This window comes from Hemitrygon akajei, chromosome 17 (genome assembly GCF_048418815.1).
Source record: "Hemitrygon akajei chromosome 17, sHemAka1.3, whole genome shotgun sequence".
Classification (NCBI taxonomy): Eukaryota; Metazoa; Chordata; class Chondrichthyes; order Myliobatiformes; family Dasyatidae; genus Hemitrygon; species Hemitrygon akajei.
In genome coordinates this window covers 21,085,044-21,098,464 of record NC_133140.1, presented here as the reverse complement: position 1 = coordinate 21,098,464, position 13,421 = coordinate 21,085,044, and the positions used below count along the sequence as shown (strand labels likewise).

General features: G+C 47.8%; 1 protein-coding gene across 2 annotated transcripts in view; it reads left to right on the top strand.

Moving 5' to 3' along the window:
• Nucleotides 1-13,421, top strand: part of tradd (tnfrsf1a-associated via death domain) — a 61,723-nt gene that overhangs the window by 26,671 nt on the left and 21,631 nt on the right. For both annotated transcript variants that reach the window (XM_073069774.1, XM_073069775.1), the window contains exons 2-3: nucleotides 2,214-2,358; nucleotides 12,523-12,791. In XM_073069774.1, the coding sequence (XP_072925875.1) occupies nucleotides 2,223-2,358; nucleotides 12,523-12,791 (405 nt within the window). In that variant the 5' untranslated portion in view covers nucleotides 2,214-2,222. The remainder of the gene's footprint in view (nucleotides 1-2,213; nucleotides 2,359-12,522; nucleotides 12,792-13,421) is intronic.

Here is a 13,421-nt window from a genome sequence, read left to right as displayed (position 1 = left end):
TACCGGATGGGAGGAGAATGAAAAGTCTGTGGTTAGGGGGAGATGCATCCTTGATAATGCTTTTCGCCCTGCCCAGGCAGCGTTTATGGTAGATGTTCTCAATGGTGGGCAATTGGGTGCCGATAATCCGCTGGGCAGTTTTCACCACCCACTGGAGTATTTTGCGGTCTGATACGGGACAATTGCCATATCACACTGAAATGCAGTTGGTGAGTATGCTCTCAATGGTACAGCAGTAAAAGTCCGTCAGTATCCTGGGATAGAGGTGAGCTTTCTTGATGCTCCTCAGGAAGTAAAGATGCTGTTGCATCTTTTTGATCAGGATGAAGGAGTTCAGGGACCAGGTGAGATCATTGGAAATGTGGACACCAAGGAATTTGAAGCTTGATACACGCTCCACTACAACTCTGTTAATGTAGATGGAGATTCCCTCTCTCACCTTATCACCTTGCCTGCCTATTGCCTCCCTTTGGTGCTCCTCCCCCCCCTTTCTTTCTTCCATGGCCTTCTGTCCTCTTATATCAGACTCCCCCCTTCTCCAGCCCTGTAACTCTTTCACCAATCAACTCCCCAGCTCTTTACTTCATCCCTTCCCCTTAAGGTTTCACCTATCATCTTGTATTTTTCTCTCTCCCCTTCCCCCACCTTTAAAATCTACTCCTCAGCTTTATTTCTCCAGTCCTGCCGAAGGGTCTCAGCCCGAAATGTCGATTGTACTCTTTTCCATAGATGCTGCCTGGCCTGCCGAGTTCCTCCAGCATTTTGTGTGTGTTGTTCTGGATTTCCAGCATCTGCAGATTTTCTCTTGTTTGGACAATAGTTCCATATGATTTGGGCTGAGTGCACACTGCCATTGAATGAGTTTTCAGGATACAGTCTGATAGCCAGAAGTGCAGAGTTGTTTCACTGATAGCATGCAGTTGGATTATAGACCAGCCTTGATCTGACCCGTGATTAGACTCTCTGGAGATGCCCATTTGTTTGCCTGGTAGACTAGTTAAGGCATTCTCTCTTGTTTCAAATGAAAATTAATTGTGTAGCATAATTGTGTCTTGAAGGTTAATTGCATTTAAAAATGCACAGATTTTTACCAGATTATATCATTCTTCCAATATGCTGCAGAGTTTGCACTCTATGTGTTACTGGTGTTCATGTAATCACTTGACAGTTTGGTCATAAACTTGGCTGTTTACTGTGTCACAGGAATAAATGGCTGGGTTTAGCCAAGCTGCGATATTGCAATAGCAATCTTTCAGACTGATCATTTACATTTCCTGTGTGGCTCAGTATTCACAAGTTCTGTTTTACATTTAACCATTTAATGTGGAGGCAGCCTGAATCTGCCTTTGTGCGCTGTTGGCATGCTGAAATCTCACGGAGAACATGGTTGTGAACCGGCTGGTTCACACGGAGAACGTTGCAGGTGTGTTTGGGGAGGTAGTGAAGGGCTGAGTGCACTTTGAATTGGATTATTATTGTATCATAACTTCAACGTAATTGGAGGAAATTATGTCAGAGGTAGATTACTTATACAGAGAGTGGGGAGAGGGGGCTGTTGGGTGGCTCGACTCAGAGGACTGGAAAGGGTTATTCCACGCTGTATGTCTAAGTAGATAGAATCTGCCCTTGATGGTAGGACAAGCCTCAAGCATTACATTAAGATAGCTTGTTGATTTGAAAGAACTTCGCCAAAGCACCTATTGCTGACGGTGTTGCCCTTGGCGCCACGATACGGTAGCCGTTAGCACCACGCTGTTACAGCTTGGGGGTGGCAGAGTTCAGAGTTCAGTTCTGGGGCCATCTGTAAGGACCTTGTATGTTCAGCTGTGATCATGTGGGTTGTCTCCAGATCCTCCTCTTTCCTCTCACAGTCCAAAGATGTACCAGTTATTAGGTGAATTGGTCATTGTAAGCTGCCTCGGGTTAAGTAGGTGGGTCGCTGGGGTGGAAGGCCTTGTTCTGCGCTGTATCTTTAGATTAAAAAAAACTAATTGTAGGCAAACCTCAGAAGTTCTGTGCCTGAGCATCGTAACAGCAGTTGTAGTTGATGGTGCTGGATGCTGTCTGCTTCTATAGTGATGACTGTAACCAAGCCGTTGCTGATTTTGTCTGCCTACCGCGTCACTGGTCCCAGCAGGGGCCAGTCTTCGTGTGATCCATACACAAGGACAGCCTCTTCAATGTGGATAACTGCACAACTTTTACCGTTTCAGTGACCGACAATGGAGCCCGTGTCACCGTGCTGGGTGGGCAGTGTGTTTCTTTTCATCTATTCCGACAAGGTCGATCTGTCAAACCTTTACCAAGATCCACAGATGCAGTTAAAGATTTATAAAGCGCTGAAGCTATCTCTTGCAGGTAATTTACAGCTTTCTTTTGCCTGTACTAGAGCCCTTGATTTTTATATCAATTAATGTAAATACATTGCAAAGTCATCTACGCTTTTTTCCAGTAGTGAGGCGTTTGCTATTGAGAGCCAATTGTATATCTGAAATAAGCAGAGCAAGAGTTCTGTTGGTCCATTTTGTTAATACATGTCGAAGGAACATTTTGATTGTACTTCATTAAAGTGGACGAAGTATCAGAATGTTACAATTCAACTCAAAAAATACTGGGAGAACTTAGCAGGCCTGGCAGCGTGTATGGAAATGAATCAATAGTCAATGTTTTCAGCTGAGGCCCTTCATCAGGGCTGGAAAGGAAGGGGAGAAAATGCCAGAATAAGAGGGTGAGGGCAGGGGAAGGATGTAGGAAGAAGCTGGGAGAAGACAATTGGAAGAGCCAAAGGGCTGGAGAAAAAGGAATTTGATGGGAGATAACAGTGGACTGTGGAAGAAAGGGAAGAAGGAAGGGCACCAGTGGAACGTGTTAGGCAGGTGAGGGGAAGAGGTAAGAGGCCAGACTGGGGAGTAGAAGAATAGGGAATGGGAAGGGAAAGAAATTACCAGAAGGAAAAAAATCATTACATCAGTTTGGAGGCTATCTAGACAGAATTTAAGATGTTGCTTCTCCCACCTGAGTCTGGCATCATCTTGGCAGAAGAGGAGGTCATGGCCCGACATGTCAGAACAGGAATGGGGATGGGAATTGAAATGGTTGGCCACCAGGAAATTCCATTTTTCGCAGATAGAGCTGAGGGGCTTGGCAAAGTGGTAGATGACAGCAATGGATTCACAGGTGAAGTGTCGCCTCATCTGGAAGGACTGTTTGGGGCAGGAATGGAGGAGAGGGGGGAGGTGATTGGGAAAGAATGTGATAGGTTTTAGCATTTGAGGGCTGTCTCTGGGCCTCTACACTCCAGAGTTTAGAATAAGGAGGGGGCATCTCATTGAAACCTGTCAAATATTAAAAAACCTAGATAAAGTGGATGTGGAGAGGATATTTCCTACTGTGGGTGACTCTAGAACCAGAGGGCACAGCCTCGGAATAGAAATACTTCCCTTTAGAACAGAGTTAAGGAGGAATTTCTTTAGCCAGAGGGTGATGAATTTGTGGAATTTATTGCCACAGATGGCTGTGGAGGCTAAGTTGGTGGGTACATTTAAAGCAGAGGCTGATAGGTTCTTGAATAGTCAGGGTGTCAAAGGTTATGGGAAGAAGGCCAGAGAATGATGGACAATGAAGCAGCCATGATTGGATGGTGGAGCAGACGATGCGCCAAATGACCTACTTCTGCTTCTGTGTCTTGTGGTCTTATGATCTGTGGTCTAAAGTTTGGTGTTCCAAATCAGCTTTTAGATTTTGTAAAAGGGGGTTGTTGGGAGAGAGCTTAACAGGTCTTACTTCCTTTAAAAGGTGGATATATTATATTCACAGCAGGAATTTTTCTGCAAAATCACAGGTGTTAGTGATCGACAAGATGTGAGTAATTGTATTGAGGAGTAGGTCCACTGATCTATCCAGCCTGCCCCATAAAAACATCCTGTGCTTCACTGTGCAGACTCCCACACCACCAAAACGGCTTGCTGGCCTTTGGGAGAAATGACGTAAAAAATCTGTCCACGTGGAGATAAAGCCTGGAAAGTTACTTCAGGCAATCAGGCCTTCTGTAAGAGATGGTTCCTGTTGTAGGTGACATTGTGCACCTTCTGTAAGAGATGGTTCCTGTTGTAGGTGACATTGTGCACCTTCTGTAAGAGATGGTTCCTGTTGTAGGTGACATTGTGCACCTTCTGTACGAGCTGATCTTGATTCTAGCTAGAAATAGATTCTGGCCTGGCCTCTGTTGGAGTAAATCGGCAACTGGGTTCAGCACATACAGACAACTTGTACCAGAAGTTCACTGTTCTCCCAGGATAAAAACCACATCGGATTTCAAAGTTTGGCTTTGCATAAATTGAAAGGGTGAATCTTGATCAGCCCTCTCTGTTCAGGTGAAGCAAGCTATTATCTCACAATCTAGTACTTCTTACGAGTTCTCTCGGTCAGATTACTCTTTGCAAGTTGTAAAATACTTTGTCCAGTGACCAAAATTCGTTATTAATCTTTAAAAATTCCTGGTCTCTCTAATCATGTGAAGAACCCTTTAAGCATTATGTTGTCACTGAGCTAGTTTGTACTAAATTGTGGAAATGGTCAGTGGCCTCCATATTGGCTGTCCGTCTGCTCTAGCTATAGCCTCATGTTCACAACATGACAACCTTATTCAAAGATTTTTTGTTATACCGTCAATCGCATTTTTCCCTGTCCACTATCTCAATGTCATTGCTTGTAAGAATAGGTAGGGGGGTGGGGGAGAGGAAGTATAGTTCAAAGGTTCATTTATTATCGAAGTATGTATGCAGTATACAATTCTGAGATTCTTCTTCTCCAGATAGCCACGAAACAAAGAAACACTATGGAAGTCAGTTCAAAGAGAAACAGCAAACCCACCACCCCCGCAGAAAAAAGTGGTAAAACAATCAACCCCCCTGAACAAAATGCAACAAGAACATCGGCCCCTAAACTCGTATCCCCCCCCACAAGAAATGCAACAATAACATCAACCTCCAAATCCCCCTCCCCCACTCAAAATGCTAACAAGTATGCAAGAACATCAACCCTCAGATCCCACCTCCCCCACACAAAATTGCCACAAGAACCCTGACCCCCAAATTCCCCTCCCCTGCACAAACAAACAATGGGAAAGAACGGTGAAAGCACAGAATATATAAACCATAAGACAGGAAAAAAAGTCCATAGCCCAAAATCCATACACAGAAACCTTGGTAACATTCATCAGCATTATTAATAGAGAGAGACTTTGGGCACGGTGATAGGCAACACAGGCATCCCCTTCAGCAGCAGAGCGATCTGAAGGCCATCAACAATTCCCCCTCTGCATTCGCCTCAAGGCTTCAATCTTCCTCGTTGCTTTAATCGATGAACAGTTCAATTGGCGAAATGGAGTCGAACAGTGGCTCCGTCTCGCAGCGAAATGGAGTCGAACAGTGGCTCGTGCTGCATCTCGCAGCGTAATGGAGTCGAACAGTGGCTCGTGCTCCGTCTCGCAGCAAAATGGAGTCGAACAGTGGCTCCGTCTCGCCGCGAAATGGAGTCGAACAGCGGCTCCGTCTCGCCGCGAAATGGAGTCGAACAGTGGGTCGTGCTCCGTCTCGCAGCGAAATGGAGTCGAACAGTGGCTCGTGCTCCGTCTCGCAGCGAAATGGAGTCGAACAGTGGCTCGTGCTCCGTCTCGCAGCGAAATGGAGTCGAACAGTGGCTCGTGCTCCGTCTCGCAGCGAAATGGAGTCGAACAGTGACTCGTGCTCCGTCCCGCAGCGAAATGGAGTCGAACAGTGGCTCGTGCTCCGTCTCGCCGTGAAATGGAGTCGAACAGTGGCTCGTGCTCCGTCTCGCCGTGAAATGGAGTCGAACAGTGGCTCGTGCTGCATCTCGCAGCGAAATGGAGTCGAACAGTGGCTCGTGCTCCGTCTCGCAGCGAAATGGAGTCGAACAGCGGCTCCGTCTCGCCGCGAAATGGAGTCGAACAGTGGGTCGTGCTCCGTCTCGCAGCGAAATGGAGTCGAACAGTGGCTCGTGCTCCGTCTCGCAGCGAAATGGAGTCGAACAGTGGCTCGTGCTCCGTCTCGCAGCGAAATGGAGTCGAACAGTGGCTCGTGCTCCGTCTCGCAGCGAAATGGAGTCGAACAGTGGCTCGTGCTCCGTCTCGCCGTGAAATGGAGTCGAACAGTGGCTCGTGCTCCGTCTCGCAGCGAAATGGAGTCGAACAGTGGCTCGTGCTCCGTCTCGCAGCGAAATGGAGTCGAACAGTGGCTCCTGCTCCGTCTCGCAGCGAAATGGAGTCGAACAGTGGCTCCTGCTCCGTCTCGCAGCGAAATGGAGTCGAACAGCGGCTCCGTCTCGCCGCGAAATGGAGTCGAACAGCGGCTCCGTCTCGCAGCGAAATGGAGTCGAACAGTGGCTCGTGCTCCATCTGGCAGCGAAATGGAGTCGAACAGTGGCTCGTGCTCCGTCTCGCCGTGAAATGGAGTCGAACAGCGGCTCCGTCTGGCAGCGAAATGGAGTCGAACAGCGGCTCCGTCTCGCCGCGAAATGGAGTCGAACAGCGGCTCCGTCTCGCAGCAAAATGGAATCGAACAGTGGCTCGTGCTCCGTCTCGCAGCGAAATGGAGTCGAACAGTGGCTCGTGCTCCGTCTGGCAGCGAAATGGAGTCGAACAGTGGCTCGTGCTCCGTCTGGCAGCGAAATGGAGTCGAACAGTGGCTCGTGCTCCATCTGGCAGCGAAATGGAGTCGAACAGTGGCTCGTGCTCCATCTGGCAGCGAAATGGAGTCGAACAGTGGCTCGTGCTCCATCTGGCAGCGAAATGGAGTCGAACAGTGGCTCGTGCTCCGTCTCGCAGCGAAATGGAGTCGAACAGTGGCTCCTGCTCCGTCTCGCAGCGAAATGGAGTCGAACAGTGGCTCGTGCTCCATCTGGCAGCGAAATGGAGTCGAACAGTGGCTCGTGCTCCGTCTCGCAGCGAAATGGAGTCGAACAGTGGCTCCTGCTCCGTCTCGCAGCGAAATGGAGTCGAACAGTGGCTCCTGCTCCGTCTCGCAGCGAAATGGAGTCGAACAGTGGCTCCTGCTCCGTCTCGCAGCGAAATGGAGTCGAACAGTGGCTCCATCTCGCAGCGAAATGGAGTCGAACAGTGGCTCCTGCTCCATCTGGCAGCGAAATGGAGTCGAACAGTGGCTCCATCTCGCAGCGAAATGGAGTCGAACAGTGGCTCGTGCTCCGTCTCGCAGCGAAATGGAGTCGAACAGTGGCTCGTGCTCCGTCTCGCAGCGAAATGGAGTCGAACAGTGGCTCGTGCTCCGTCTCGCAGCGAAATGGAGTTGAACAGTGGCTCCTGCTCCATCTGGCAGCGAAATGGAGTCGAACAGTGGCTCCATCTCGCAGCGAAATGGAGTCGAACAGTGGCTCGTGCTCTGTCTCGCAGCGAAATGGAGTCGAACAGTGGCTCGTGCTCCGTCTCGCAACGAAATGGAGTCGAACAGTGGCTCGTGCTCCGTCTCGCAGCGAAATGGAGTCGAACAGTGGCTCCTGCTCCATCTGGCAGCGAAATGGAGTCGAACAGTGGCTCGTGCTCCGTCTCGCAGCGAAATGGAGTCGAACAGTGGCTCGTGCTCCGTCTCGCAGCGAAATGGAGTCGAACAGTGGCTCGTGCTCCGTCTCGCAGCGAAATGGAGTCGAACAGTGGCTCGTGCTCCGTCTCGCCGCGAAATGGAGTCGAACAGTGGCTCGTGCTCCGTCTCGCAGCGAAATGGAGTCGAACAGTGGCTCGTGCTCCGTCTCGCCGCGAAATGGAGTCGAACAGTGGCTCGTGCTCCGTCTCGCAGCGAAATGGAGTCGAACAGTGGCTCGTGCTCCGTCTCGCCGCGAAATGGAGTCGAACAGTGGCTCGTGCTCCGTCTCGCAGCGAAATGGAGTCGAACAGTGGCTCGTGCTCCGTCTGGCAGCGAAATGGAGTCGAACAGTGGCTCGTGCTCCGTCTCGCAGCGAAATGGAGTCGAACAGTGGCTCGTGCTCCGTCTGGCAGCGAAATGGAGTCGAACAGTGGCTCGTGCTCCGTCTCGCAGCGAAATGGAGTCGAACAGTGGCTCGTGCTCCGTCTGGCAGCGAAATGGAGTCGAACAGTGGCTCGTGCTCCGTCTTGCAGTGAAATGAAGTCGAACAGTGGCTCGTGCTCCGTCTTGCAGCGAAATGGAGTCGAACAGTGGCTCGTGCTCCGTCTGGCAGCGAAATGGAGTCGAACAGTGGCTCCATCTCGCAGTTTCTATGCCTCAAAGTTTGCACTCGCTGCTTCCTGGATTCTTCTCAGAGACAGAAAAGCGCTGGATTGCTCAATTGGTCTCCTAACCGGAAATCGTAGGCTTCAGCAGTTCCAGAAACAAATTCAGGATGAAAAACTGATGTAAAAGAAGCAAAATAAGTAGTTGTCGTGGTTTATCTAGAAGATGCCAACCAAGGGGCCATTGTACGCAAGTAGAGTCTTGACTGGAGAACTTTGGGGAGGAAGAGAGCTTTTTAACGTTATCTGCAGAAATGGATGTAACCAAACAGGAAACAAATACAGATAAGGATCTGCTGAGTCCAGTGGTTGGGAGGCCAGCTGAAAAAATTGCAGGCAAATGGCATTGTTTTTGTTGAGGAAAACAAAACCAAATTGCTGTGGATAGTCAGAAGGTCAGACAGCATCAGTGGAGAAAGAATAATTGATGGAGGTTCAGTCAGTAGGTGTATTCAGGTCAGATGAGGCATGATTAGTTATTTAAGGGATAAGGGCACGGTGTATCAGTGGGGATGAGGTAAAAGATTAGTTATGTAGTGGAGCAGGCACGAGAAGGCAGATGGTCTAATTCTGTTTCTAGTGGCCTACTATTAAAATGTAGCAACAATGATATAATTTAGAAGGCGCTCTGCAGGAAGTGGATGGAGCCCAGTCCGTCACAGGCAAAGCCCTCTCCCACCGCTGAGCACATTTACAAGGAGCACTGTCACAGGAGAGCGGCAGCCATCATCAATGACCCTACTCTCCCGGCCACATCCTCTTCTCGTGGCTACCATTGGATAGGAGGTGCAAGTCCCAGGTCACCATGTCCAGGAACAGTTATTACCCTGTAACCACCAGGCTTCTGAGATGGTGTAATAACTCACTCACCACAACGCTGAACCAGCGGGCGATTGTAAGCAAGCACTCGTGAAACTGCTCGATGTTGGCTGTAAACAAGAAACAATTATAGTCGACAACTTTAACCAGGTCTGTTTGAAGAAAAGCCTGCCCGATTATCACCTGCATATAACCATCCGCCAGAGTTCCCAACACTCTAAACCACTGCTACACTACGATAGGGAATGTGTATCGTTCCTTCCCAAGACCGCATTTTAGCAAGTCCGATCACTTGGCTGTACTCCTACTACCTGCATATAGACAGAGCCTAAAAAGCAAAGCTCCAGAGATCAAACAAGAGAAAATCTGCAGATGCTGGAGGAATAAACCCACAGCTACCTGGGCTATACCTCTTCCCACCCTGTTACTTGTAAAATCACCATCCTCTTCTCTCAATTCCTCCTTCTCCCCTCCATCTGCTGTCAGGCTGAGGTTTTTCATTCTAGAACAAAGGGGATGTCCTCCTCCTTCAAAGAAAGGGGCTTCCCTTCCTCCACCATCAACACTGCCCTCAACCATATCTCTTCCATTTCACGCACATCTGCTCTCACCCCATACTCCCACCACCCTATCAAGGATAGGGCTCCTTTTGTCCTCACCTACCCCTCCACTAGCCTCCACATCCAGAACATAATTCTCTGAGACTTCCACCATCTCCATCGGGAACCCACCACCAAACACATCTTTCCCTCCCCGCCCACATTCTGTTTAATGCAGGGATCGCTCCCTACGCGACTCCCTTGTCCATTCATCCATCCCTCCCCACTGATCTCTCTCCTGGCAGTTCTTCTTGCAAGTGGAACAAGAGCTACACCTGCCCCTACATCTCCTCCCTCACTACCATTCAGGACCCCAAAGAGTCCTTCCAGGTGAGGTGACACTTCACCTGTGAGCCTGTTGGGCTCATCTACTGTACCTGGGGCTCCTGGTGTGGCCTCCTGTATATTGGTGAGACCCGATGTAGATTGGGAGACCGCTTCGCCGAGCACCTTGTCTGCCAGAAAAAGTGGAATCTCTCATTGATCACCCATTTTAATTCCATTTCCCATTCCCATTCTGATATGTCAATCCATGACCTCCTCTAACTGTCGCGATGAGGCCACACTCAGGTTGGAGGAACAACACCTTATATTCCACCTGAGTAGCCTCCAACCTGATGGCATGAACATCGATTTCTCAAACTTCCGGTAATGCCTCCCACGTCACTGTTAAGCATCCCCTTTTCCCTCTCTCACCTTATCTCCTTACCTGCCTATCACTTCCCTCTGGTGCTCCTCCCCCTTTTCCTTCTTCCATGGCTTTATGTCCTCTTCTATTAGATTCCCCCTTCACCAGCCCTGTATCTCTTTAACCAATCAACTTCCCAGCTCTTTACTTCCCCCCTCCCCCTCCCAGTTTCACGTATCACTCTTTCCCCTCCCCCACCTTTTAACTCTACTCATCTTTTTTTTTCTCCAGTCCTGCTGAAGGGTCTTGGCCCGAAACATCAACTGTACTCTTTTCCATAGATGCTGTCCAGACTGCATTTCCTCCAGCATTTTGTGCATGTTGCTGCAGAAATCAAGACAGCCAAGAGGATTGCCTTGAGTCAGTGGATTGGGCCGTGTTCAAGAACTCATCCAAGAACCTGAATGACTACACCAGGGTCATTACAGACTTTTATTAAAACAGCTGTGGATGAGAGTGTACCCACAGAATCGTTCTGGGTTTTCCCCAGTCAGAAGCCCTGGATGAACAATGAAATCTAGAAACTGCTGAGAGACAGATCAGAGGCATTTCAGTCTTGGAGATCAAAAATGCTACAAGAGGTGCAGCTATGATCTCTCAGAAGAAGGGGACATTCCAGACGACGAGCATCAATGAGGGATGCTCGACGGCTGTGGCAGGGTTTGAATGCCATTACAAAGTTAAATCTTGCCACATCGGGGACAGCAGAGCTTCACTTCCAGATGAGCTCAATGCCTTCTATGCTTGCTTTGACCACCAGAACAAGGAGAAACCATCTTACACCCCCACATCTCCTGGAGATCCTTTGGCTTTAGTATCTGAAGATAAGGTGCAGATTGCCTTCAAGAGAGTGAATTCAAGGAAAGCATCCGGTCCAGACTGAGTACCTGGCTAAGTACTGAAGACCTGTGCCGACCAACTGGCTGGTATATTCATGAGTCAGTGAAGATTCAGCATGTCATTGAAAACCTTGGCAAAATTCTATAGATGTGTGGTGGAAAGTGTGCTGGTATTATGGCCTTGTATAGGAACCCCAATGCCTTTGAGTGGAAAATCCTACAAAAGGTAGTGGATTTGGCCCAGTGCATCGCAAGTAAATCACTCCCAACCATTGAGATGAAATGTTGCTGTAGAAAAACAGCATCCATCATCAAAGATCCTCACTGCCCAGGCCTTGCCCTTTTCTCGCTGCTGCCATGAGGTAAAGGTACAGGAGCCTCAAGACTTGCACCACTGGGTTCAAGAACAGTCACTACTGCTCAACCATCAGGCTCGTGAACTAAAGGGGATTGCTGCACTCCTTTAAGGACTCTGTTATATTGTTTTTTCTTTGCTCATTATTTATTGCTATTTATTTATATCTGCATTTACACAGTTGTTTACAGTTTAAGCATAGATCCATTTGCGAAGAAGAATCTCAGGGTTGTATGTGGTGACATGTATGCATTCTGATAATAAAGTTTACTTTGAAATTTGACCTTTTCCACAACCAACAGACTCACATTGAGGAACTCTACACTCATCTTCTCAGTATTATGTATCTATTTATTTGTACGATTTGTTTTCTTTTACACATTGGTTGTTTGTCAGACTATTTATGAGTAGTTTTTCAATAAATTCTACTGTAATTAATTTTCCTGTATATACCTGCAAGAAAATGTATCTCAAGGTAGTATAAGATGACATATACATACTTTGGATAAGATATCGCATGGGAGATTTTCAAAAATTAAGGTACAGGAATTAAGTTTCTAATCAAAAATTACTCACATACAAACCTCAGTGCCAATTGTTTTAGAATGAGAAGGAAAGGGTGTGTGCCACAAGATAGGATATACTGTGCAAATCCAATCATTTAGATTTGGTCAAGAGGGTGTTGAGACTTACAATTAATGTTCACCTAATAAAAATCTGTGCTTCCTTTAGAAACACAAAGGAACACAATATGGAGGGAACTGACTACGAAATGATAAATGGGATTGCATCTGTTCATTTTGAAGAGCTTGGAAGTTGTCACTGGAAGTAGTTTCCAGTGTGTCCAGCTACAAATTCCAAGCCCTTTGCATGCAACTTTAGGAGGCAAACCAAATCTGTGTGCAGTTTGTGTAAAGAGTTATCTCTTGCAATTCTCTTTGCAGATGCCACTGGCAGTAGTGGAGGTTATGAAATCCTGAAAGTTTACAGAAGTGCTTTTGGACTTCAGCTGAAATTTACAGAGGAAGTAAAATGCAGGAAGTTTCTGCACAGTTACGAAAGAGGCAGTCTCAAAAACGCTCTAGTGCATCATTTTCAAACGCAGTCTATCCCCAGCACGGCCTTTACAATGGAGCTGAAGGCTGGCCCGGTGACATTAGATGATATCCTGAATAAGCCAGAATCCTGCATAAAACACATCAAGGCAAATGAGGTAGGTAGAGAATCATAGCATTTTACTGCACCGGAGGAGCTTCATTTGATTCTCTGCAGGCTCTTTGAGAAAGCTGTTCAAGTTAGCCCCATGCCCTGGCTTTATCCTAATTGTGTGTAAACTTGGCCTTTCCGAACAAGTCTGTCTTTTGAAAGATTAACAATTAGCTTTAAGTCGTCACATGTACATCAAAATATGGAGTGGATGCATTGCTTTGCGTCAAATCAAATCAGCAGGGATTGTGTTGGGCAGCCTGCAAGTGTTGTCTTGCTTCCGATGGCAGCAGAGCATATCTACAGCCGTACACGTGAAGAAACCGGAGAAAATGCAGCTAGTCACGCGAAGAACGTACAACTTCCTTATAGACAGCAGTGATAATGAAACCCTAACCGTACAGCTGTCTGCTGGAAAGCAATGTGTTCACCACTTTGTTTCCACGATGTATCTGTGGAATCTTGTTTGACAAGCCAACATCATCTTTAAAAGCCAGATCTTTATAACCCTCAGAAAAAATTTCTTCTTCTCTCTAATACTGCAAATGATTCAAAATCTGGTTGGAAGGTGACACGGCTGGAGAGACTTCTGTTCAGTTGTGATAGTAGATCATCCCGGCAGGAAGGAGCAGATCCC